The following is a 26,842-nucleotide window of genomic DNA, read 5'->3' as shown; positions in this document are numbered from 1 at the left end:
AATTGTCTTAAAAAGGTGTATCCAAATATGTATATATCTTATTCCCAAAATATAATTTATTTGTGTTTTGCATTCTGAGTTAAAAGTATAAATTTTTTCCAAATTTATGATGACATTTTTTCAAAACTTCAATTATTTTATTTGGATTTCAAATAATAATTTGAAATATTATTTATTGAAACTTCAATTCCCTCTCTCTCGCTGTAAAATTTTACAAAATATTACATCTAAGTGGTTCACATTACTTAATACAAATTTGAATATAAATTTATAAACTAGAAGAAACTATTTCATAGGGTTGTTAATTATTTTTAATGACTATATAAGCTATAAAAGAAGGCATTAAATGGGTTTTCTAAAACCGAAGACATCAGAGCTGCTATAAATATAAGATAGATAGATAGATAGTTCGCAGGTTAGTTTTTAATTTTCCGGAATTATTAACTTACCAAATTAATTTCTGAAATATAATTTTTGCATTTCTGATGTGAGATGCAGTTTTACATTAATTTACTCAGGTTTTATAGTACTTCTCTTACAATATAAAGATTACATGTTTTATTTTTGAACTACCCTCGTAATTTGTATCAATGTTTGCTGTAGTGCAGCATCCCCAATGAAAATTCGGTAAACTTGACAATACGGTATCTGGTTTTGGTTAATTCAACTCTCGAGCACGAGAACACTGAGTTCCTAAGGTTTTGCTTTGTGTTGGGCTCGTGAATTCGGACAACTTTTGACACTTGAAATTAGTTCTCTAGCTTGTTTGATACTAGTGTGTGTGTGTGTGTGTGTGTTAGTATCTGTGTATGCGCATGTCCAATTGCCAAAGTTATCTCTCTTGGAGAGAGTGAAAGAGAGTAAAGCCAAGTTCAAAGGGTATTCATGGCAACAACTTGTCTTTATTGCACAATCATGGATTTGTTTGGCAATAGCACTAATTAAACACGCATGCATTATTCATATTAAATGGACGTATAATCGAATGAGTTGGAACTGATTAGATGGCTACATTTACTAGCTGAAAGAGGGCCATTTGACAGCATCCACTCTCTCACTATCTGCCTAGGAGAACCTCTCTCCGAGAAGGATGCTCGCTAAATATACCAAAATATACTATGAGTGCTCTATGAGTGCAAGTGCCATGAGCATTTGGGTCTAGGGTATGAGCAGAGTATGCTGTTATTGTTTTTGTCCTGGTTGCTAAGACAATAATGCCACGTGCATTCGCACACACAAAAGCGTAGTCTCTTTTTTATGAACGAGAAACGCAGAAAGCAGAACGCAGAGCTCGTGGTTTTAGTCTGTTATGGTTTTTTCACTGGAGCGTGTGTCGAGAGCAGCAGCATCGAGCATCGAGCTTCGAGCATTGCCCGCATTTGTTCCTTTAACATTACAAGTATAAATATTAATATGTATTACATAAAGACGAGTGTATTCGCAGCTTGCAATTGTGTCTGGGTTTTGCCCTCCAATCTTAAATCTTAATGTGCCTCATCCGCTTTCCCCCCGTCAACCGCCCACGAACTTGAAAGCGATGATAAAGAAAATTGTGTGAGTGTAAATTGTGTTTGCGAGTGTGTGTGTGTGTACTCTGATGCGATTACTTTTTCGCATATCAAAGTAGATGCTGGAATGTAAAATATATCAACAAGTATTCATGTTCTTATAACTTATTTATTTGTTTAACAAACTTAGCTATACATAAATTAAATTCATCGTATTATAAATATCTGTTTACATTTAATACACAAGGTGAGTAGAAGAAATTCCTCTAATCATTCGAAAAAATAATAAATATACAAAATAATAAAGCTCTTTGTGGCAGTGCATTGATCCGTGTTCGCATTTGTTATTCGATATGCGATATGCGAACAGGCCTTACAATTTCTCTCCACTGAGATTGACAATGTTGTAGTAGTTGTGGTCAGGGAAACGCTCCAATTCGATATAGTCCATTTCGGTGTGCAGCAATTTGTCGAGCATTTTAATTATTTCGGCGAATGTGGGTCGCTCATTAACATCGTGCGACCAGCAGTAGTACATTATATTGTACAGCTCCCTTCGACAATGCTCGGGCTTCTCCAGGCGATACCCGTCTCTCACCTGCAATTATTGGTAGCACATATTTAGATGGTTGAAATTAATACACGAATATCGTATGCTATGTATGTGCTTTTATGTATTATGTAGTAGCTAATTACTCACCTTGCGCATTACATCGGCGGCGGATATGCCTGGATACGGCGTTGAGCCTAAGGTCACGATTTCCCACATTAGTATGCCAAAGCTCCAGATATCCGATTTAACGGAGAATATGTTGTCATACAGCGACTCGGTTGCCATCCATCTAAAAAAGAGTTTTTTTAAAGAGTTTTATTTTTAGCATATTGCATGAAAATTTAAGTAAATGAGACTTAAACTTAGTGAGACTTTAACTCTATTATTATATTTTTAATAGGGAAAAATACTATTTTTATTAATTGTTGAAAACAGTTAACGTTGTCGACATTCTAACAACTAAAGAAAATGTATAATTTATAGTATGCAGTTATTCAATTCCACTTGTAATACACAAGAATCATCCTACAAGATTAGGGATCTCCATCAATATTGATTCCAATAGTTAGAATACAAGCTGACATTTAGAATGTGTCGCTTTAGTAAACAATGAAAACAAACTGATGTACATATGTATGTACGTAACATATGTAGTTGCTCCGGTTGTCAGCCTATTCCAAGCACTCGTATAGTTTTTATGGAGTCTACTGCTTGTGTGACAACCATCAAAATTATAGTACTCTGTTAAACGAACATTGCTTTGAAGTATATATTGTGCACACATAACTTATAAATAGTACACGCTGTATAAGTTTTATGGCCTACCTTATTGGCAATTTCCCCCTCGCTCTTCCGCTCATAGATTTTTGAAGTGATGATATCTCTGGCAAATCCAAAGTCAGCGACTTTGCATACGTGATCATCAGTGATTAAAATATTACGTGCCGCAAGATCGCGATGAATTATCTGCAATAAATTATTACAAAATAACAATAAGTTACATCATACGTTAACATATTTTTTACTAACTGAATATTTAAAATTGTTCTATTGTTATTTATTGAGTAAATGTTTTAAATTTTCTCATTTTCACTTACGCCACGTGAAGTGAGATAATCCATTCCTTTGGCAACTTGATACATGAATGATGTCAAATCTGCCGATGTGAGAATGTTTGACTTTCCGTGTGTATTTCCATAATGTCTGCCAATCGATAGAGAATATATTAATTTAAATTCATAGTAAGATAGGCAAATTTACCTCTCGGCTCTGGAGTTTCGCAAATACGTTTGCAGCTTGCCCCGATTCACAAATTCAAGGATAACAAAAGTCGGATCCTTGTCCGTGCAGCAACCGAGTAGACGAACCACATTGACATGAGCCTCCAAAGTCTTCATCACCTGAATAAAGCATTAACATATTTAGTATAATAAAGATACTATCAATAAGAACTTATCGGATTATCCCCACAATTAACTTAATGATATTATAAGGCTTCAAAAGTCAAAGTTTCACACTGCAATAGAGTGAAAGGAAGGACTGAGAAAACCAAATGAGAGCTTACAGTATATATTTTACTTGTTTGCCAATTTATTTGACTATTTGCCAGAGGGAAAACTTTTGAAATAAATGTGACTCGCTAACGAAAATTACAAAGTTTGCAAAATGTAAATAGTTATCGATACAATTGTTGGCAAGCACTCGATTGCATTGGGGAAATGAAAATAATTGAGATTGGAGTAGAATTTATTGGCTTCCTTTCTATTCCTTTCTCTCTCTCGCTTTCGCTTTGCCTTTGCAACGCAACCCTGACAGATTGCCCTTAACAATTTGAGGTCAAAAAATGGATATGAATATCCACACAACATGTGGATGATGATGATATTCTTATTCATATTTCCCATATTCATATCTGTGCCTTTTGTGGACAAATTGCAAAACGAACGTTGGCTAATAAAAAGAGAGCTGAAAGCAAATTGGTAACTTGCAAGTTTTTGGCACATAATTCTTGGCTTGAATGGCAACTTCACGCGAACGATGCATCCATCTTGTGAGCAACAGGGGTCAGGTCAAGAGGACTAAATAGACGACGACGACGAAGACGAAGACGGCGGCGATAAAGGAGTAGACAGAGGACAGACGGCAGGCAAAAGGAAACAGGAAATGGGAAGGAGTTGAGGAAGGTAGATGGCGACACAATGAGCTAGACCCAAAGCGGAACTTCGACCGCAAAACCGCAAAGTTGAAGTCAAGCCGAATTGAGCACAGACAAGGACCATTAATAATTTTTCATTGTTGTAAAATTAAAGTGCAATTATTCTTGTTGCCGGGGTAATCCGCAAAACATGATATAGTATAGTAAGGCCACATCCCAGTGCTTATGCTTGTGCTTGTGTTTGTGTTGTTTGTTGTTGCTGCGGGCGAAGCAGCAAATGCGGCTTTAATGATGAAGGACGCAACTTAAACGGCAACTCAACACTCCTCTAAGTCAAGGCATATGCCATAATACTACAATACTCGTATTCGCCCCAACAGCATAAAACAAAAAAGAAAGTCACAGTCACAGGCACAGCCTCAACTACAGCCACAGCTAGAACTCTCCTAGTAATCCACATTGCCTGCGGCCAGCTGAGCAGCATTCCGATTCCGAATGGCATCCAATGCGCAGGTCCGTTCACTCAACGAGAGCAATTCAATGCGAGGATGCTACTCCATTCAGAAAAGGGACTCTGTCGAGTTGTCAGTGGCGAAGCCAGCAACAGGAATCAGTTAGTGTCAAGGCGTCAGAGCGCAAGGACTTTACTTCACGCTTCTATCGTATCCGTATCCGTATCTCGTCGCTGTCTGTTGTCAACGCTTTTTTCGCTGATTCATACACAAATTTTTATAATGCGCTAACGGAAGCACGAGTAAAATTCGCCAGCCAGCCAAATCTGTCTCCTGTCTCCGCCAAAATTCATTGCTCAGCTGCATGACAGTGTCATCTGTGTTGACGACTGACAGTCGTCATTGCTCATGAAAATACCCGAAAACAATTTCATTTTCATTTTCATCAAATAACAACTGAGATTCTGAAATGGTGGAACACTTATTCATTTTATACGTTGTGTTCGTGGTGTTATAATGAAGTTTGCAATCATATTTTATACGGAAATATGTCAACAATAAAGTGCCATGTGATAATTACAATGGTTTCCCAGTGCTGACCACAATTTCAATTTATTGCCAAGGCCCCCGAATGTAATCGGAATAATAATAATAATGCATATAACTCTCTCGCACTTCGGCACTTTATATAAACGCACAAAACATTAACACACCGAGCGCACAATATGCTCAGAAACAGGATGAACGCATAAATTTATAATAATGTCGCCACAATAAACAATTTCAAATGGGATGCGAGTGTAAAGGTATTTACCCGAAATTACATCTATCGTTATAAATTGAAAGCTATACGATTATTATCCGACATAAAGCTGATTACATTTTATGTTTTATGCTTTTGCTCTTGCTCTTGCTTTTGCCTGCAGGAATATAAGTGGCTGGCTGGGCTGTTGGGCCGTTGGGTTTTCAAGCTCATTTCCCAATTTCCCAGCATTTCCGCAATTAATTTAAGATCAAAAACCGAGCAGGCAAATAAACATTTGTTTTTCCTGTACCACGGTTAGCCCGAGGCACTTGGTACACGGATGTCGTTGAGCCAACTTTTTAATTAATGTCTGTGTGTGGGTTACAAATAAGCCAAGTAAACAAATAAGCAAAGTCCAATAAGGTTTTTTTTGTTGTTGCTAACAGGTCAACAATTGGAAGTTCGGTTTTTACTTGTTTCGAAAATCATTTTGAAGTGGAAAGTGTTCAGCACTTTTCCAACTTTACGCTGATGCATTGGGAACGAGTCGACGAGTTTTAAAGCGAGCCATTGAAATGTGCGTTTAAATTCGCATTAAAGCAAAACAAAGCATCCACACACACAGACACACACACATTCGACTCTCGACACAGTTGCGTTGGGAAAAATGATGACAGCTGTTCCTTGGAGGACTCTCGCAGCATCGGAGCTGGAGTGTTAAAGTCTACAAGTTGCATGCTACTGAAAGGAATTCTTGCGAAACTTTTCAGCATCGTTAATTTTCAATTTAAAAAACTTTCCATCTAACCGAAAAACTCAAATGCCAGGCCCCGCCAACTGGCTGGCTGCCTTGCTGTTTGGCTAGATGTTTGGCTGTTTGGCTGTTTTGCTCTTTAGCTGGCAAGCTCTCAGTAACCCAGTTAACGAATGTCAGCCATCGAGTAGCAAGGAGTATGGAAGGGAAAAGCCAAAAGAGAAGTGGCATCGAGTTAAAGGAGACACGCACAAAACACAAAAAACAAAGTGCACAGCAAAACAAGCAACAAAAAATCAGCCACTTGCCATTTAACCAATTTAAGTTTTAAACATTTTTTCTTGCCTTAATTTTCCTGATAACCGAAATCAGTAGCGAAAAAATCTTCAAGAAAGAAAAAGGGATAATTGAGACGCAAGATGGATGATTTTGGGACTAAAAACTTGCCAAAAACTTTACCTAAAAGCTACTTGGATTTAAAGTGCATTCAGTTGGTTGACATATGATGCTTACCTCCAATTCGGAAAGTAAATCTTTCTTTTCAATTTCAGCTGCGCTCTCCTTGAGCGTTTTCACAGCAACTGTGGCGACATCGCCCGAACCTAAAAAACGGAAACGTAAAGGAATAAAAAACATATAAATTGCATGAAGCCATGAGATTCATGAGATTCATAATCTGCTTGAATCATTCATATCGCACACACTCAATCTGAGCGCGTGTGTGTGTGTGTATGTGGCAAGGACTTACCATCCAAGTCGGTAGCTTCGCAACGCCAAACTTGCCCAAAGGCGCCTTCGCCCAATATGTTGAAAAACTTCAATCGATGTCTTGGGAATTCCCATTGATCCGAGTTAGAGTCTGCACCAATGCCTTCCAATGCAGCAGCAGCTCGACCGCCTGGTAGCGGAGCACTCAGATTCGAACCTCCCACGGCGGATGCGGCCATTGCTGTGTCGCCGCCATTTGCGGCACTTGTTGATAGTTGCAAAGTCGACTATGTTGTAATCGCAATCGATGTTCCCCATTGTCGTTGTTGTTGTCGGTTTGTCGGTTGACGATTGACGGTCGCGTTGGCGATTGTGTTTGTGATATCGTTGTGTTTTGGCAATAATATTGCGGTTGTCATATTGGCGAAATAGAATTGAAAAGTGTTTGGCATTTATTTAACAATGTCTCTCGCATTAAGGTACCACAAAAGCTCTATTAATAATCTGCATAATATTTTATGGGAATGGCTGAATTATTGCCAAATATTCATCACTATTTTGCCCACTATTAATATTATTATTATTATTATTATTATTAATATATAATATTTTATCTCAAAAAGGTTCGAAAATTCTTTACTAGCATTTCAGAAGTGATTATATAATCCCTCGATTGATAATTAATGATTATATTTTGTGGGAATGCTGAAGTTAGCTCTAACATAGATATCTGTATATAGCAAATTAAATGAAAGTCTCTTCCCTTTTATGAGAATGTTAAATAATCTGCTCAATTGATAATTACTATACATTATACTCTGTTAAAAACTGAAACATTAATTCAAAATGTGTTCTATTTATTTCGAATTGTTATCTGGGTCTTCTCGGTATTATTACTCTCAATCAGAATATTGAATCTATTGCATTATGCTCAGTATGTATTAAAATTATATTTATAAGAGGCATACTTTCTCCTCTCATAATAAAATAATTATTTTTTAAGTTTTTTTTGTGCATTCCTTAAAGAGGTTATTGCTCCGATGAACTCATTATCAACATTGAGTAAACATAATATTCCTGGGAAAAACTGAAGTTAACGGCATGCTCATCTACTATATCTCAAATACTGTCTATACAATTGAAAGGTGTATTTAGTTTGAAGCGTTTAATTTATTATCCTCACATACAAACAAATTGTTCATCGCTATTGGCTTGTGTTTATTGATAAATATATTCTCTGTTTCTAATTAGTGTACACTTAGTATATTATTATACTGCATGCTGCCTATTACTACTATTCTATTTAAGAAATGAACGCATGTGTACATGATACAATTAAAAAATGTCTTGAAATTATTTTATAATACATATTGTCAATCCTTAAGGGCATATCCCTTCTGTTGTTCTCATTATCTATTGATAATCGGCACAATAATTATATTATATGTGGAATGCTGAATTTATGGCCTGACCAATCAGCCAAATATTTATCGCAATGCCCTGTAATAATATTGGCTTTAAGTAGGGTATGCTGTCTTTGCTCCTGCTGGAGCTTAAAAGTGTGTTTAAAAAATGTATTTTGCATAAAGAGCATAATAAATTATCTGTAGCAAAATTATTTATGTAAGGAGGGATACGCTATTTCCATACTTGATGACTGCCGTCAATCTTAATTTCATATGCGAATTGATGAGGTAGAGACTTTGCGAAGCAGTCCCAAATAATATCTGCAGTTGGTATCTCGGAATGCAGCTGGATGGCAATTGATAGAAATTGCGCTTCCTTCTAGAGATGGTGAATCGGGAACGACAGAATGCGAATTTACAGTTGTGCATTTGCATATTTATAACAATGTAGGATGCGAGAAACACAGCTGCCATGTTGCCAGCTGCCTTGTGCAATGTATGTACAATGTTCGATGTTCAATGGTGCAACATGCAGCGAGCAGTGTGCAACGAGCAGCGTGCTGAATATTGCCGCGAGCTACTCGTACTTTAGCTTGTCAATCCGGCGACAATGGATGACAGGTCGACAGCGAAATCAACGTGCAGAAACCGAAGGAAGGAACATTGAGACAGACATTTAAATCTGTGCTTCGGTATCTGTCTTTTCGATATCACATCTCTCCTCTCTATCTCTCACTCTACTATACACTATATACTATATGCCTGTCCGTGCTGAGGAGCTGACAATTCATCCCCTGAAGTACTGGCAATATGATTGTGCTAGCTTATCGCTGGATACCTCAATAAGTGCTTGTGAAATGGACGCATAAACTATTCATCAACTCATCAGCGAACTGAGAGTCTCCAGTTGAGTGTAATCATATAATTTCTTAAGACGTATCTAGGACACCCAGGATAACCAGCAAAAGCACTATTCTTACCGTCATTGCGAGCTGTTGTTCACGTTCCCAGGGCACATAACGATTGGCAAAGGCGACGGGTCCATTCCATTGCTGCATCACCATTGAGTTGCGACTCTCGTCGGTGAGTGTGCTGCTCAGTTGGCTGGGATTGGACTTCTTGGCCAATTCCTCCTTTTCCTTGGACTGCTTCAGCGTTTTACTGATGGCGCACAAGCGACGTCGAAATAGATAGCCGAAAATAATGACAACAACAGCCAGCAGGCTGCAAACTCCAATGATAATGGGAATGGAGGAGGATTTGATGGTGAACAGCGTGATGTTGCCCACGTTGCTCTTTTCCTCTTGAGTCGTTGTTGTTGTCTCAGTCGTAGGCGAAGGCGCCACAGGGTTGCCGGAGGTGTGATTAGCTACGGGTGTCAGTTTGGTGCGACTGCGAGGCGTTGTCGATGTTTCCCCGCCGTTCTCAATTGCCTCGGGCTGATGCTGCTGTTGCGGCTCCTCCTCCTCCTCATCAGGTGTGGAAGATGATGGTGGCAAAGGAGGCGGAGGTGCTGGGTAATGATTAGCATAAGAAGGCAACCCAAAATTGCCAGCATTATTCGATGGAAACCCGGGCGGCAAATTGAGGCTGGGTCTCCGATGGGGCAGACCGTTCCTAATGGACTGCACGCCAGGCAGTTGATCAAATGCGGGCAGGAACTGTGAAATGTTCTGCACGACCTTCGAGATGGAGGGTGGCGGCCGGGATCCGAAGCCTTGGTAACCAGTGCTCTCCCGTCGTCCCAAAATATTGATGAAAACCTCATTCTTTGCCGTGTAGCGTCCGTCCGAGACAGTTACGTAAATCAGAAAATTCTCACCGGCCTGCAAAAGTTGAATAGCATACAGATTATTTGATACAATTATGAATTGCTTTACTTACTCGCCCCTTCAGACTCTCGTTGAGGTAAACGACACCTGTGTCCGGATCGATGCGAAAGGGTATCTTGGGATTCTGTTGATTAGAGCCAGTTGGATTGAGGAAGCGCGGCTCTATGCCAAACACCAGATCATCACCATCGGCATCTTCGGCACGCACGCGTTCAATGACCTGATCCACCTGTTCCTCCTCGGAGATGCGCCAATTGCGTTCACGCACATACAGAATCGGCGGTCCATTTTGTTCCTGTGCAGCGACTGAAATCATACCATAAATATAAACGATGTTTCATTGTTCAGGGACAACTTGATTGTCACGCGATACACTTTCGATTTTACACACACTTTCTCTTGTACTCTTGTCCTACAGCCTCCAGCTTGCTGCTTGAGGACCCTCGCAGCGCTTGGCATATCATATTCACACAGCTACATACATTCCGACAAATCGATAACGAATTACATAATGATTGAGTAAGGCTGTGTATACATATAAACGGTATGAATATATGAGTGTATTCGCTCATAAATAACGTAACATGCATCTGCGCTCATACTACACTGCTCTACAAAGTTGTAAAGTTTGTCGTTACCAGAGCAGAGAAATACTACTAAACACATTTACCCAAATTAAAAGTCAACACAGTGCAACTTCCCTAAAGCGATACGTAAATCTCGTACTGCATATCCCCCTCTTTTCTCTGCTACATTTATCGGGGAGAGAACAACAGTTGGTCTTTAAACAAATATTTAAGAATGTAGCAGAAAAATAAAAATAAAATAAAAATAAATAAATTCATTTGTAGTGTAGCAAATATTCTTTTTTTAAGAGCTCACTGTATGTTGAAAAACTTGTCTTGCATTTCAGTGTCGTCGGTTCATTTAAGTTATGAGTCACAGGGTCCAAAGTTAAGTAACGTTTAAAAGCCAAGTGAGAAAATGCCCAAAATGGATATCCATATGTTAAGTATGTTATGTATATCTCGTTTAGTAAAGGGTTCAAACTATTTGAAACAAGCAAGATGTTACATAAATGAAAGATTGTAAGCTATAAAATCTCTGTTTTGTATTCCCTTAATAGCCCATAACTTAGCGCAACTATTTATTTTAATTTTTAATATAAAATAGTAAAATTTTCCCTTTATTTTGTTTCATTTTTACAACAGCATAATTTACCTAAGTGTCTAACTTAGCCAACTATAAATATTATGCATCTATCTTAGTTTGCAGCTAAACGAATTATGCCGCATTTAATGCCATTACTTGGAATCTGAGATAAATATAAAGAAAAACAAGGGAACTGCTCTCGACATTTCTGCGCTGTAAAGTGCTTCCGCATACAAACTGCAAACTGCAAACTGGAAAATGTTTCCATCTGCTGACTTCAGCATTATCAATATTATCACAACTAAGTGCCCTGCGAGTAAGTTTGATTTAAGTTGCAGATACTTTTCATGGGAGACAGACCACTACCACTAGTTGCACAAAGTACATGACTTAAGCAAGTGCGCAACGTGCAACTTGTTGACGCCTAAAGCAAATGCCAAAGTGGAAATGAAGATGGGGTTCAAGATTGCCAGGGAGCGTGCTCTGGGTGAACTGAAGTGGAGTGGAAAGTGAGGAGTGGAGTGGAGGAGGAGGAGGAATGTGTGTGCGCAATTGAAATCCTTTTCTGACCTGCTGGAGACGCTTAGTCCCAATGATAGCGTACAAATTCACAAGAGTCTGTTGTTAACCATCCTGAAAGTACTGAGATTTCGTAGTTGATTTCAGTACGCTTTGGATTTAGTCGACGAAACGTGATACTATTTGCAACTGGCGACTGGCATCTGGTATCTGGAATCTGGTAGATGCCAATTGGCAGAAGCTTGTGCGTTGAGAGTTCACGTTGTCCGTGTGTAAATCGAACCGGTTATGCAGTCAACAGTTGTATCTTAGCCACATTTGCCAGACGACCTTCAGATATTCGTCGTCGTTCGTGAGCTTGAGGAGTACGCCTGTAAGCGAGCTCTCTTCTCAGACTTCGAGCAAAGTGTATTTAAATTGGCGAGAGAGCACTTTTCGAGTAGGAGATCAAAACTTTGCTCCGCTCTAGTCTCCGGGTCTGTAACCTTAAACCGGTTTCAAAACACTACGACTACTAAGTTCATTTGTTTGTTTGGGTTTTTTTTCTGCACGATATTGAAGCGGATTTATTTACTATCAAGCGGATGCTACTGTGATTTTATTGACGTAAATAAATAAATAGTGACCTCTTTTTGATACTTTAAACATTGTTTGGACATAAGAAATTAAAACTTATGAATCATAGGAAAATAATTTAAGATGTTTCTGGTAACTAGTTTGCTTTCCTATATTCATTGCTTATAATATAACATAAATGGAAATATGAAAAGGTATTAAATAATAATAATTTACTGCGAATGCTGCAATCTTGATTTATAATTGCTCCATTAGCTGAGTAAAAAATGAGTTATTAACATTTTTATATGTATTTGAAAAATGCGACAATCGGTCATTGTTTACTCCAAACTAAGCAATCGCTACCGGGTCAATGAATTGCTTTGTGTCACAGCTTGTCGAATAATTGGTATTTGCGGCATATTGTTGGGGCGTTTTGGGGACAGACAATAAGACTGAAGACTGAAGTATTCGACTGGGGCAATTATCATTACTCTTGAAATCCCACACCAAAGACCATCGGTGGGCGATATTGGTGCTGGTGAATCTGAATCAGTGACTGACTCTGTTCAAGCAATTTGCTGGAAATGAAACCAAAATCTGACATTTACCTTGACCGTGACAAGTTGTCAGCACTACACTGTTTTCTGTGACTTCGTCATCGCATGAACTGTGCCAGGTTAAAGTGCATTGCACTGTGAGTGCAACTATTTTGTATACTACACTAAGCCACTTCTCCCTCGAGTCCCATTAAAAGCAGCAGCTTGCCTGCATTTGAGTTAATGCAGCACAAAGACCTTGAGCCAATTTACCAAATGGCAATTCATTGCACGATAAGGACAAAGGCGAAGGGCTGCACATAATTCCATTAATAGCCCATAGAAAACAACCCCTTCTGACTGACTGGCATCCCAACGTGATTGCATATTCTATAGAAATGTGTGCTAATCGCCACTTAAGTCCTTCTACGTGCATCAGATAACCCAACCGAGTGTGTTGGATGCTGCTGCTCTTCGCTGGGGCTAATCGTATATACGAAATGTTCTAAAGGTACCAATAACATTTTCATTTGATTTGAGTGATTGCGAGCATAAAAAAGCAAAAGATAACCTGTCTGCCGAATGACGAGGACTAAAAAACCTTTCACTGTAAAGTTATTAACAACTTGTTTAGCAAATATTTTTGAAAGGATGTTTATACTATATAAGGTTTCTGTTAAGTGATACAGTAATCTGAATTAAGCCAAACAGTGTGTGTGTGTAGAATGATACATCAAATATTTGCAGTTCTTTTGTAAGATTATTTCTACTAACTGATATATAAACTACGTAGAATAAACCAACTTCATTGCAAGAAATATCAGGGTCTGAAATAACAATTAATAGGTTCAGGTATCGTTTGGTCTTAAACGAACACTTCAATATGAAAACACGATTCTCAGTGTTATCCAGGCAAACTTTCATAAAACTAGTTTTAAAACTTAGTTCCTTCCAAAGAATAGCAAACTCGAAAAAGTAAATCAGGCGTAAGCTGTTGATGAAAAGTATTCAAGTATTGAATAATATAAATAAGACGAGAATATATAAGTGTGAGTAACTTTTGGTGTAAAAATCATAATACACTTTACTGGAATCTCAACATTGAACTTTTGACGTGTAACATTTAAGTTGTGAATTTAAACTTACCTTGATGTGCGAAAAGCAAGTCGATTGTGGCTGTTACAACCACGAAGGTGAAAAGTATACTCCTCGATGTCGGAGGCCTCGGGTCTCTGCGCTTACAGATGAAATGCCGCCCATGGGGATGATCCATTGTGTAATCAACCGCCAAAGCGGCAAGCCTGTCAGTGAAACCAAGGACACAGGCACAGAGTTGAAATTTTAATTAAAAAGATACATATACAGTATAGGGCAGTAGCATCGTAGTTGCTTTTCGAAAGCGACCGAAAACAAGACGGAGTAACTGGAACCCGAGAGCTGTGCACAGCCCTAAACCAATCCGAAAATTATTCTTTTGGCCACGAGTAGTGCACTGCGATTGCCGCTCTCTTCATCCGTGGCGACTCTTCGACTGACCGCGACTCGTGGTCATGCAACATAACGACAACAACAACAAAATAACAACAGCAACAACTACAGGGACACAACAGCCAGACAGCCTTATGCAACCGACAAAGGGAATTTCAATTTGGCAGGTGTTTGCCATATCAACATTGGTATTAAAGTCAATTTGGGAGGTCAGAAGTTGTCAGCCATAAATTGAATGGTTATTGAATAACTGTGCAGTGGCGAGTCTTAATGCGAATGAATGCAGTGAATGCAAGAGCGAATCATCAAATTATGTGACTCGTGAATCTGTGGCGAATAAGTCGATTTTCGATACATATTCGAATTCAATTTAATCATCGAGTATTTCGTTTGCACTTGACGTTGCTCACTGCTCGCTGTTTAGCCTTCAACCAGTTCAGCGCATGAAGCTGAAAGAAAAGCCAGTTAAGCCATTGATGAGACCTAGTCGGAGAGACGCACACACGTCCAACTGGGCTTGAGGAAAATAGTCGTCGTTGCCACAGTAAACGGTGAGAGGCGAGCGGAAAGCGGAAAGCGGTCTGACGATTTCTCTTTTGGTCATATACGGCTGCATGGCGCAATCGCTGGGCATACCCAATGAGTATTCGTTGTCGTAGTCGTTGTCGATGTCGATGTTGTTGTAGGAGACAGGCATATCAAATTCGTAGGCTTAAGGGAGAGGCCAAGTTTGGTTGGGATTTCGCAACTTGCAGCAAGCGACGCGTATAGAAATTACTTTTCTAATTGCACTCCAACTTTCATATTGGTTTGCGTGAAATATCACGCGTCTATCTGTTGTATCTCTATTCACTTTAACAATTATCGTAACTTCTCGCGATGACGTCACTCCCACTTATGGGCAGCATTTAAGTCACATACACAAGCACACACACATAAATTGTAATTCGAGTATTTAATAAAATATTTTGAATGCCGCTCACAAACAACGTAGATCTCCAACCACATTCATATTCACATTCACACCCTTTCGATTCGCAGTGAAAGAAATAATAACACACACATTCACTGCGAGTTACGTTTTGCATGTTTAAAGGAAATCTCTTCCATTATATAAGATATCTTTTCCGTTTTTGAATATATTCCATTAAATTCTGTATTATATTATATGCATATTCTCACAAAAAACACATACATTCCAGTACAAAGCAATAGAGGAACTGGTATATAAATATGTAGTATCCACAAAACTTTCTCGATGTGCGTTCCAGACGAAGTGCGTTCTACCGAATCACGAACCACGAAATTCGAACAAACGTTGCGAATGGCAGCGCAGTGCTTGGGCGACTGATTCACGATCAGCGTACGAAGCTTTGTTGGGAATACGAAAAACTTGTTTTCGACCAAAGAAACAACGAACTTTATCCCAACACGTTGCAGAGAGAGCGGGACTTTGAGCTTGAGCTCTTCTCTCTTCGATTTACTCTTTGCAGATCAGTGGCTCGCACACTGAAATTCTTTGATTACGCTTTAAGAGCTTAACTGTCTCTTTGCTTGGAAACCAGCTGACTGAAATTGCTCAATGAACTGCTTAAATAATCAATAATCAATTCCAAGTAATTGCTTTTGTACTTTATTGGTTTACAAATATAAATATTAATTCGCAAATTATTCTACATAGGTGCATTTGTTAAAATTAAATATAAATTTACAATATAATGCATTTCATCACTTAAGTACTGTAACAGGTGTATGCCGGTTTCATGCAGTTATCGACAAACTCTCTGCAGTGATTTGCGCATGTTACGCATGTCTTTCATTAAGCACATAATCAATTGGACTTCATTAATACATAGTAGATACGCATTGCGTATGCAGAATACACCTGCAAAAATTATTCACAGTGATTTCATGGTTGATAAATTATGCCATCTGCACTCTGACGCAAACTGTACAGTGACGGCAATAGACAAGTGTAGGCGAGATCAATGGCGAGAGAATTAAATACTACATATTAATGCAGCAATTGACTTCTGTCGCGGCAGAAATTATTGTGTGGTATATCATGTTCAATAGATAACATTGCATCATACATATTTTTCTTCAACCATAGTAGATGCTACAGTGTAATAAAAATAATTTTAAAAGGAATTTTTACCATTTTAATTTATTTAATATTAATAGGGTATTTCATAGTAAAGCTACTTTATTTTAATTAATATATTTATTAATTATATTTATTTTAATTCTTAAATTAAATTAAACTTATTATTTTTTTAAAAAGATTTTGAGAATATTATTGATATTTTAAATTATACAATAGATGAGCTTTCTTTGATAAGATACATCATAATAACCTTATATTATATAAATTTTTTAAATTTTTGTTTACAGGATATTTTGTAGCTGACCACTAACACGTACAACAGTTCACATTTTAATATCAGTATTAAGTATAGCCCTGTGATTTCGAATAATATATGTTTTCTATAAACTAATGCATTGTCCCACAGTGGTCCCGAAGATTGCGTTGCCAGCGCAACAGCCAAAACAAATCGCCCAGGCAGTTTTTCTCAATCAGTTGTACTGTGGCAATGTTCGCTCTCGAAATCCGCACATTGCTGCCGTTCCCATCTTGTTTGTGCTACATAGCGATTTATATGAAATTGTCTACTAGTCGCGATTGTGCGAAATGGGCAATTGACTCTTTGACAGTGTCGCCAGTGCACTGTGGAGCTAAACACACACATTTCATGTCAAACACTATATAGAAGGAGCAATAAACTGAACTAAATTAAATAATATCCACTCACATACATATGTTTGCATGTTTGTATTTGATCGCAACGCACACAGAGATGCACCTGATTAGCCCACTGTACAATGACACCACATTAGTCACCCCGGTGCGCTCTGCAGCGGATGAAATAGGCTGCCGCACAGTACTCCACGGTGCACGAGGCGACGACACTGCGAGCACAACTGAACTGTCAGTGCAGTATGTGTTGTTGTGACGTAAGGTAAACAATTGATTGGCGCGAGCTGCGTTTGCATCGAAGAACTACGAGTATTTATTTATTTTGATTTGTGGTTAACGCTTTTCCGCCTGCTGATAATTACATCGAAAATGATTCCATATCGATATATTATTGATGTCAACAGGTCACAATTCTTAATAATATGCTGTACAAATAAATGCATTCGGATTGCAATTTGCCATCACCTGTCTGTGACATTAAGGACTAGATTGTGATTGTGATGATAATATTGATTGTATACCCAATGCAATATTGATTTAATGTTAACTACACTCACACATGCCCATTAGTGTCGGGATTTACACCTAGTGAATTACCAACAATAGTGAGAGTGATTTCATTTCAATTTCCAAATGAAAGCATATACTATGCATACGAATATAAAGCCATACAAATTAATTCAAATGTAAATTAATCATGAACGAGATATACTGCCTTTAAATCCGCACTCTCGCAACCACATATGATGTACATACATATGTATGTATACTATATACACGTATCTTTCACTAGTATGAATTAATACACATTTCAGCTCACCACGGATGCTCAACATTGACCACTTTAAGTGTTAAAGGCCTTCGAATGCAATAATGTAGTATTTACTCAGCAGATATGCACTCGCATTATGTGTGAGTGCATAGATGTGTGCAGTATGTAATGTACTCAGATTTAATAAAGCAAATTGACTACAGCTCTGCAATGGTACTTGAGGATTTATATCTACATTTGTTTGCTAATAGGGTCAAACACCGCGTAGAAAAACTTTTATTTATTTACTTACATCAACTGAGGCAACTCAAAATTTAATTTTAGGAAAAAACATTTGGTTTTTAATTAATAGAGAAAAATAAATACACCAAATGGTCATAAACAACTTACTTAGTCAAAAGATATTCATATTTGAGAAAAACAAATCGTGCTGTGATCTAATCGAAAGCTCACAAACGAAAATAAATATTTCACTAAGAAATAGATTATTGAAAACTTGTTCAATACGACATGCCAAACTTTATGCGTAACAATAACAAATATTTGTTTTCTTTTACAGATAAAACAGTTATAAATATGAGACTGTTAAGGCGATATTATACCTGATATAGCTTGAATTATTAAATGAAATGAGGGAGCATGATTATGCTCTTAGCCGCTTTATACATTCTTGCTTATAAACTGTGTAAGTAACACAATTGCTAGTAACTTATTAACAATCAATGTATTGAAGCAAACATACATAATTTTATAGCCACAATGAATTTCCCTCAGGGTATTCTCTAGTCGAATTGCCTATGCATAGAGCATTCGAACTTGTTTGTTAATAATGATAAGAGTTGGTCGTCGTTTTATTGCACTTGCGCTGATAACATTAAGTTCAGGGGAGCATTATTTGGAATAGTAGAGAACTCCAGTTCGAAAGTGTAGCTCTCTCAAGACGCGTCGTAGATTTGTGCTGAAAACGTGTCTATTAATTTTTATTTTGTTTGCAGCATTTATATGTGTTTATTTATTGTAGTAAAGTGAATAAAGCGGTTAATGAATCATCATTAGGGTTGTCAAGTTGAATGTGATTGCTGAAGAAGGAAGAGCAATGTTCTGGGAATTCCGTATATGAGACAAAGCTTCCAAAAACAATTTCATGTACGTGCACACGCATTAATTTCCGAGCATGAACGAACTGCTACATTATTAAAGTGTCTTGATTAAATTCGCTTGAAGACATTTCCAGATGATATTAAAACTTTGCACTACTTTAATAAATGTTTATCATCTGAGAAGCTATCAAATTAAATCTCTATACAATGAGATTTATTGTATAAGTGATTAACTGTCAAATTTAATATATATATATATATACATATGTATTTGTTATTCTAGAGCTGAAATTAGAAATTCATCTGACAAAGGAATAATCATGATTCGTACGCAAACTTACCGTTTCCGGTGCAATGCAGTTCTACTCATTGTGCTTCTACAACTGAGCCAGAATTTAATCGAGATTGATGCCAACATGCAGTTTAATCAGCAATCCGTTGAGGATGAATACTTGGTGAATGAGCCACAGCAGGAGAAAATCGAGCAAATGGACAATGACGGAAAACTTACTGTGCGCTTGCCATCGAATTCATTACTCAAGTACACCTCCTATAAAGATGTTTCTATACTGCACTTTGAAGTTCCACCCGATTCACGCGCTGCGTATTTCAGCTTTAAAGCCTTCGAAGAATCCAAAAGTACCTTTCGTAAGTTAACAGAAAGCACTCTCGGTTACTTTGTGGAAATTAATATGTACTTTATTTCAGAAAGCAAATGCAAAGTCAAGGACGTAACACTGCATTTAAAGGCAAACAGTTTCCCTGTGATAAACCCGGAGAATATTACTTTCCCCAAAAACTTTCTCAACTCCGACCAAAGGTAAGTTTAGTATGCACTTATAGAAATCAATTGAGAGTGAATCAAACTAAGAAACGTATCTATAATATTTAGTAAATATAATTTTGCAAATTTAAGTACTTATCTCTTTTCTTAATTAGATTCATATTATATTGTTTTCTCTTTGCAGATTTAAGATATACAACTTACAGTTTCAATCGAATGAGCAACAACAGAGAATTGATATACAAGGTCCACAGACTGGCAGCTGGTTTGCAGTCGCCTTCATCAGCTGGACGGATCCCAACAACGATCGCATAGAGCAGCAAGGTAAATGCTCAAAATCTTCTTCTGACTTGATTTGTAATTGACTTCAACGATTTATTGCAGGGCTTGCTGCATCATGCGACACCTTGTTGCTGGCCGAGTTGTCGGTGTCACGTTTCTATCCGATTATCATTAACGATGGCCAAGTGGATAACGGCAATCTGACCAGTTTCCTGGTCCCAAGTCAGCAGCAGGAGTCAAACAATGCCAACAGAAGCGGCAAAAGCCATTACATGACTGCAGTCAATATGAGCCCCGATGAGGACCCCGGTCTTAGTTTTGAGGACAGTCTGCCACTGCAACAGCCCATGCAACAAGATGCAGAGCTGCAACAACTGTATGCCGCATCGTACGAAGATGCCGGGGTTGTTCAGAATTACACACACAGCCATGCACACTCACAAAGGCACACACACTCGAGCAACAGCCGAATGGGGTCGAGGCCAGAATCTGACAACCACAGAGATAGAGACAGAGACAGGGACAACAATGGCAACACCAAGTCCACCACAAACAATGAAATAATTTACAAGTTCTATGTGCCGGACGACATTGGTGTGGCCACCGCACGCATCTCGTTCGTCGAAGTGTGCATGCAGTGTCCCGGCGTCAGCTTTCAGATCCAGGCGAACGCATTCCCGCCCAGCTTCAATGGCGGACTTGGGCCCGGGCTCAATGGTAACGAGCACAACTACATTCACCGCACGGTCATCAGCCCAAATCAGACGGAAGAGATCTCAATTGAATTTTATGTGCAGCCCAGCACATGGCACTATGCCATTCTCAGGTTTGTTAGTGCCACTGATGAGTTCTGGCCCAGCCTGGTACCTGCATCGATGTCTGGTCTGGGTCTTAATAAAGTGACAGCTGGCGATGCTGTCACTGCCTCCAAGCGTTACGAGGCACGACCACCACAACCTCAGCCGAAGTGGCGGCAACAGAACCGTACCGAAACCGAGGGCACCGAGGTGCACAGTGTATCTTATTTGCTGCAAATCGATTTCCAGCAATTGGAGCCCCAAGTGGATGCTTCATCCAAGACGCAGTCGCAGCTGGTGAACTACAGCGATGCCGAGAATGCTTGGCGACCCAATCGATTTCGTGGCATGGACTTCTATTCGCTGCTGCGGCAAAGCTATCGGGAGTTCTTCATGTTCGACTTTGATTTGCAACCGGATGCAAATGGCACAGTTCCCGCTCTGCTCAATTTGACAGCCCAATCGGCAGCTGGCTTCGCCTTCGAACTGGGCGATGTGTATGACATTGGTGGCACACTTACTTTTGCCGTGTCCATGAAGCACGAGCTGCGCTTCAGTAATGACTTGAAAGCACCACCATCGACGACTTTGCCACCATCCGAGCGAGGCGGCATTCTGGCTGAGAAGCTAGTCTCCGATCTAGATGAATCGACGCTAATCTTGACCCACGATCAACTGCATCGAGTTAATCAAAGCATGCAGATCATTGTCTGCATGCATCTTGGCGAGCCTGGTGTACCCACTTGGCCAGACAAGTGTCGCTATGGCCAGCGACTGATGCATGCCTCCAGCATAATCAACAGCACTGATCTCATGGGTCTTATACATGTGCCTTTTCCTGAGAGCGGCCTCTGGTAAGTTCAAATGAAACATTGATCGCTAGATGGCGATAGTACTGCGTTTAGTGAATTTGTACCATAACTGGTACATTTCATGTTAGACTATAAATTCACGGTACATTTTTACAGGGCACGTTGTTTCTCAGATATAATTTTGAATCTCAATGGTTGAAACACTATTATAAATAATTACACTTGAAACTAATTTTAAAGTGTCAACTGACAATCGAACAACGGTGTTTGTTAACAATATTCATTTATTGAGAGAGAAATGAGATAAACTGATCTATATTTGCTGCAGTGAAAAAAAAATTGGTTTCTGAATATGTACCATGTTTATTTTCAAATTGTTTTTAAATATTATAAACTTTTAAAAGTTGGGAAATTACAAACAAAATTCCTTAACTTTTCGGGCACTTTTGTCAGGCTTTAGAGACAGCTGCCTACAAAAAGCTGAAACTACAACTTTCGACGACTTAAAATAGTCGTGCAATTGAGGGAGCTATATAATAACATACATATTTTATAGAGATGAAGATGCCTTATTCTGCTTGTCACATACATTTTCGTCTGGCACTAAATTCTATTGCCCTTTTTACCCTTAGCTATTAGATATGCTGCTGTTATGTACTTAAACCCCAATTCCACTTTGATTGCAGGTACGTGACGATGGGCCTCTACTGCCATGGGGCAGAAACAGCTCGCGTTACCATCATCGATAGTGTCAAGGAATTTGTACGTCAACACGCCAGCTTGCTCCGTGATATGCGTGCTCCCTGCTCCTGTGCTGGAAATGCGAGAGCATATGAGAGATGCGTCAGATCGAGTGACTGTTTGGCCAGAATGAATGAAACGGAAACACTGAAGGTCAAGGAATGCATGATGGACTCTAAGTGCACACCCGATTTTGTGGAAATGACACGACTATTCGAGATACATCATAAGGCGGCGACGGAGCAGCACTTCGCACTGGACAACTGCAATACTTCGGTGGTCTTTTCGATCTCTTCGAGTCCATGTGTCGCCGGTCGATGTGGTCGCTTTGGGCGATGTTACCATTACATGTCCGGCGGATTTGTGTTTTCCACATGCGTGTGCATGAAAGGCTATCGTGGCTGGGATTGCACTGAGGACTCTCAGGTGCCCTCCAGCATATCCATCCTAGTGGCACTGCTGCTGCTCACTCTGAGCAATCTGCTCTTCATTCCCAGCATCTACATGGCATTCAGACGTCGCTACTACACCGAAGGCATTATCTACTTTTTTGCTATGTTCTTCTCCATCTTCTATCATGCCTGTGACTCGGGTGAAGATGAGTATAGCTTCTGTTTGGTCAAAATCGGTGTGTTGCAGTTCTGTGATTTCTACTGCGGTCTCTTGGCCATTTGGGTGACACTCATTGCCATGGCTCATCTGCCACAACACTTTGTTTCTCTGCTGCACATGTTCGGTGCCATTCTACTGGCTTTTGGCACGGAGCTCAACAAACAGAGCCTTTGGGTGTTCCTGGCTCCAGCTTTAACTGGCATCTGCCTCATTTCAACCAGCTGGGGATTACGTTGTGCCAAGACTCGCAAGTGGTTCCCGGCACGTCGTTACCTGATCATCTTCATGCCATTTGGCATGGTGCTGGTAATGGTCGGCCTGGTTTGCTATGCCTTTCTTCAGACTAAGCAGAATTATCATATTGTCCATTCCATCTGGCACATGGTCATGGCCCTGAGCATCATGTGCCTGCTGCCCTCTCGCAAGTCCTTTATGCCGAAGTGCTAGCATACGGATTCCTCGAAAGAACTTATGCCCACACATCAGGAGGAGCTTTACATGTGAACCCCACTCATTCTCATTAAAGGTCGATACAGGACTCGAGCAAAGCCACATGCTCATTTGTAGGTCGATAATCATGATAGCTATACAATCGCAATAAACTACAAGTAAATTCACATCAAATTATTACAGCTTAATCATAAGATATAGAATAATTTGCACAACATGCCCTGTACCCTTTAATGAACTTAGAAATCATGTATATATAATCCTATCGTTCCATTCACGAGAGCAATTCGATCCGGAATATAATTTTCAAACCTAATATATAGTCTAGAGGCTAGGCAAGAAACTGAATTATGAATTAAGGGGCAAATACGTTGAATGTGTTCATGTATTTAAATATACTTATATATAATCGTACATATAGGTATACACATTATATAAATGGGGGTGAGATACAGGGTATCCCTCAGTATGGAATACTCTCGACTACAGTCGAACATTTGGATTTGAGTTCGAATATATTGTAATACTAGAAAATAAGAACTAAACTAAATTAAAATTAAGAAATTGTAAGAAACTGTTGATATTTTAGATATGAATGTATAAACCTATTGACGAAGCCTTACTAATCTTAATGAATATCACTTCTTGAAATATATTCAGATTACAAACTACATACATACATACCGTTATGAAAACATACTACTGCGCAGACTGCACATAACTGTAGAACTGTAACCTATAACTGTAAACTAGTTAACAGGGCCTGCTTTCTAATTAGTCTTATAAGCAGATACATATATGTAACCTATGTAAACAAGATCACGAATTTTAGCGCAAACAATAATATGTCAAGTAGTACATAGGTTTGTGTTTATACATATGTACACATACAAGTATTATGTATACTTCTGCATGAGTCTATTAATTCAATTTATCAATGGACATAGTGAGCACACTCAATTATTTACTCAGAAATACAATTAGAATCCATGAGAAATCGTCGGTTTACTATCTATTCTATATGACACATTACGTTCCTTTAATTCCTTTCATTACAATTGTTATTTACTAAAACACATTGTCGAAAGGAACAGAATATGTATATTTTCTATAGTATCTCCTATGTATGATTTATATTTGTGTTTAAAGGAAAAATTTCATTAAAAATATGTGAACATAAAATCTATTCTTGTACTATTTAATAATTCCTTAAAATTACAGCAAATATCAGGGACAAATTGTAAACAATTTAAATTTTTGAAATTTGGAGAACTTTAAATGCAACATTTTTTAAGAGCAGATCTTCTAGCATAAAATACAATAATTCATAAGGAGACACCTTGTTTGGAACGTGTTTTCTTCAGCTTAACTAGTTACATCTATAAATGCAAAATAGTATTGCAGATTTTTCAAGTTTAAATTTAATCGGTTGTCCGAGACATTCACCTCAAATTTTAATGGACTCGATGGTGACTCGATATAATCTACTAAACGACCTTGCTAATGTTCAAAACTCGATGTGTAACTTAAAGAACGTTTGGGTAGAACAATTTGATTAAAATGAACTAATTAGTTTGAAATGACACCTCATTGGAGTAACATCGATTTCATAAACGTACTTAGTAAATTATTTTGGTAAGTAAACTTTATTAGAGAAGAACAATTTCACAGTCAGACTTTGGATGTTATTGGTAAAAAAAATTAAATTAAATAGTGTACTCATCTCACACTCCCAGAACCATATCGAATTTCTTTTTCAAATTGCTCTGCCTTAAGTGTACCATCTATACTTTCACAGTTCTTGTTGAATACACTGTAGGCGCTCATTTCATTGGACTTCTTTGGCCCCGTTCGGGTATTAAAGTAAATTCCAAACAGTGCGGAAAACATTAAAAAGACCAGACCAAATTTAAGTTCAATAGCTATCACATACAACGTAACCCAGAAGAGAAAGTAAACACCCCAAAGAGCGTACTTCAAGCCTCTGCTCTCCTTTCGCACGTCAGCAATGACGTTGCCCTGAGACGCCAGCTCGTCATCTTCGCTGGATGCCACAAACTCCTCGGTCTCTTCGCTGATGGAAAATGTATCGGTGCTTAACTTTCTCACTGGCTAAAATTCACATTAAAATAATATTTATTAGTTTATCTAGCAATTGTAAATACGACTTTTTTGGTGAAATACGTATCTTGTATCTTACCTTGACGTCGATGGAAGTGTAGTCTCTTCCCTGACTTGTCTCTGCCCCAGTGCCAAGCATCCAAAATTTACGTAGTTTGATTTTGAATTTGTCCAATGTTTCTCTTCTCTGCTTCTGTTGTCTATATTGTCGTAATTGTTCTTGAAAATCCGCCATAAGATTCTCCTATTGTTATTATAAACTTCTTTCAATGTTTTGGTTGGCAACAAATAGAGTGACCGAAAATTATATTATAAATAAGCTATTTTTTGTTGGAAGTTTCTAAAGTTAGTAAGCGGCTTATATTAATAATACAGAAATCTGCCTAAAACAGTTATAATTTTGCTAGTCACCATTAAGTTGTTTTCACAACTATAGGTTTTTATCTAAAAATGTTTTTAAACTGTAAAAATGTCATACACAATATCAGTGAAGAGTAGCAGTTATGCATCACGTGCTATTGTGAATATCTTCTAAAAAATACTGTGATGGTATTTAAATATAAAGTGTGACCGTACATTGAAATAAATTTGTTAATGAAGGCGCAAATTTTTGAATTACATTTTTTTTAATTTTGTGATATATACAATAACGCAGAGAAATTATTAAATTAATAAAGCTCATGTATCAGCTAAATAACTAAATTTCACCAGATTGATCACATTAATTAGGTTATCATTCATTCATTACATTAAGAAGGTTTTCATTCATTAGCAGCATTCAATAGTCCCAATTGTATTTGCTTCCAAGAAAAAACGTCAGAAGATTTTATTATTTTATTTTTGTTGAAATCATTCAGATGTCTAAGTTTAGTGGTGTACTCAAGACAATCGAGTTGTGCGACCGACAAATCGTCAATTTCATGCTCTTTTAGACAATCTAAACGACAGTTAGTTAATCATCATAGTTAATCAGGTATGTATTTATTAATTTATTGAAATGAATCGTAATAAATACAATATAAATTAAGGTAATCTAGCCGTTGAAAACTGCTTACAAGTCATAAATTATGAAATTTCATTTTATTTTTTACTACTTTTAGTTAAAGTAATATCTAAGATTAAGTAAATTCTCCTGGGGTTGTTACTTTCTCTAGGGAAGTTTGCTACATTTATTAAGAAGAGGTTCGACGATAGCTATGTTCATTTCGTATATAACCATTATTAATTTATTGTAATGTTACACAAAT

At 38.2% G+C, this 26,842-nt stretch overlaps 3 protein-coding genes across 4 annotated transcripts; 1 reads left to right on the top strand and 2 right to left on the bottom strand.

Annotated features, from left to right (window-relative positions):
- Positions 1 to 1,660: 1,660 nt before the first annotated feature.
- On the bottom strand, positions 1,661 to 15,709 carry LOC133836059 (tyrosine kinase receptor Cad96Ca). Its single transcript, XM_062266347.1, is given in 12 exon segments — positions 1,661 to 2,106; positions 2,209 to 2,350; positions 2,887 to 2,903; positions 2,905 to 3,027; positions 3,159 to 3,264; positions 3,322 to 3,461; positions 6,681 to 6,769; positions 6,916 to 7,162; positions 9,262 to 10,107; positions 10,166 to 10,419; positions 14,025 to 14,179; positions 15,562 to 15,709. Coding segments are annotated over 12 exon segments (2,346 nt in total). The 5' UTR covers positions 15,564 to 15,709; the 3' UTR covers positions 1,661 to 1,881.
- LOC133836058 (uncharacterized) lies at positions 4,865 to 24,660 on the top strand. 2 transcript variants are annotated; one of them, XM_062266346.1, is made up of 7 exons: positions 4,865 to 5,474; positions 18,456 to 18,581; positions 19,280 to 19,644; positions 19,705 to 19,816; positions 19,965 to 20,104; positions 20,165 to 21,713; positions 22,358 to 24,660. In XM_062266346.1, the coding sequence occupies exons 3-7, from the start codon at positions 19,317 to 19,319 to the stop codon at positions 23,469 to 23,471; spliced, it is 3,243 nt and encodes a 1,080-aa protein (XP_062122330.1). In that variant the 5' UTR covers positions 4,865 to 5,474; positions 18,456 to 18,581; positions 19,280 to 19,316; the 3' UTR covers positions 23,472 to 24,660. The 2 variants fall into 2 exon arrangements, with proteins under 2 accessions (XP_062122330.1, XP_062122329.1); XM_062266345.1 differs by lacking the exons at positions 4,865 to 5,474; positions 18,456 to 18,581 and adding an exon at positions 18,688 to 19,042.
- A 441-nt stretch (positions 24,661 to 25,101) lies between these two features.
- On the bottom strand, positions 25,102 to 25,977 carry LOC133836062 (uncharacterized). Its single transcript, XM_062266348.1, has 2 exons — positions 25,675 to 25,977; positions 25,102 to 25,586 (listed from the first exon to the last, which is right to left on the bottom strand). The coding sequence occupies exons 1-2, from the start codon at positions 25,828 to 25,830 to the stop codon at positions 25,194 to 25,196; spliced, it is 549 nt and encodes a 182-aa protein (XP_062122332.1). The 5' UTR covers positions 25,831 to 25,977; the 3' UTR covers positions 25,102 to 25,193.
- Positions 25,978 to 26,842: the final 865 nt, after the last annotated feature.

Source organism: Drosophila sulfurigaster, chromosome 2R (assembly GCF_023558435.1).
Source record: "Drosophila sulfurigaster albostrigata strain 15112-1811.04 chromosome 2R, ASM2355843v2, whole genome shotgun sequence".
Lineage (NCBI taxonomy): Eukaryota > Metazoa > Arthropoda > Insecta > Diptera > Drosophilidae > Drosophila > Drosophila sulfurigaster.
The sequence above is the reverse complement of the archived record's forward strand: the minus strand, read 5'-3'. Positions and strand labels throughout refer to the sequence as shown.

Coding starts and splice junctions, on each gene's coding strand:
- LOC133836058 (XM_062266346.1), top strand. CDS start 19,317: ATGATTCGTACGCAAACTTACCGTTTCCGGTGCAATGCAGTTCTACTC. Junction 19,817..19,964: donor TTTCTCAACTCCGACCAAAG/GTAAGTTTAGTA, acceptor TTCTCTTTGCAG/ATTTAAGATATACAACTTAC. Junction 20,105..20,164: donor CGATCGCATAGAGCAGCAAG/GTAAATGCTCAA, acceptor GATTTATTGCAG/GGCTTGCTGCATCATGCGAC.
- LOC133836062 (XM_062266348.1), bottom strand. CDS start 25,830: ATGGCGGATTTTCAAGAACAATTACGACAATATAGACAACAGAAGCAG. Junction 25,587..25,674: donor ACACTTCCATCGACGTCAAG/GTAAGATACAAG, acceptor TGTGAATTTTAG/CCAGTGAGAAAGTTAAGCAC.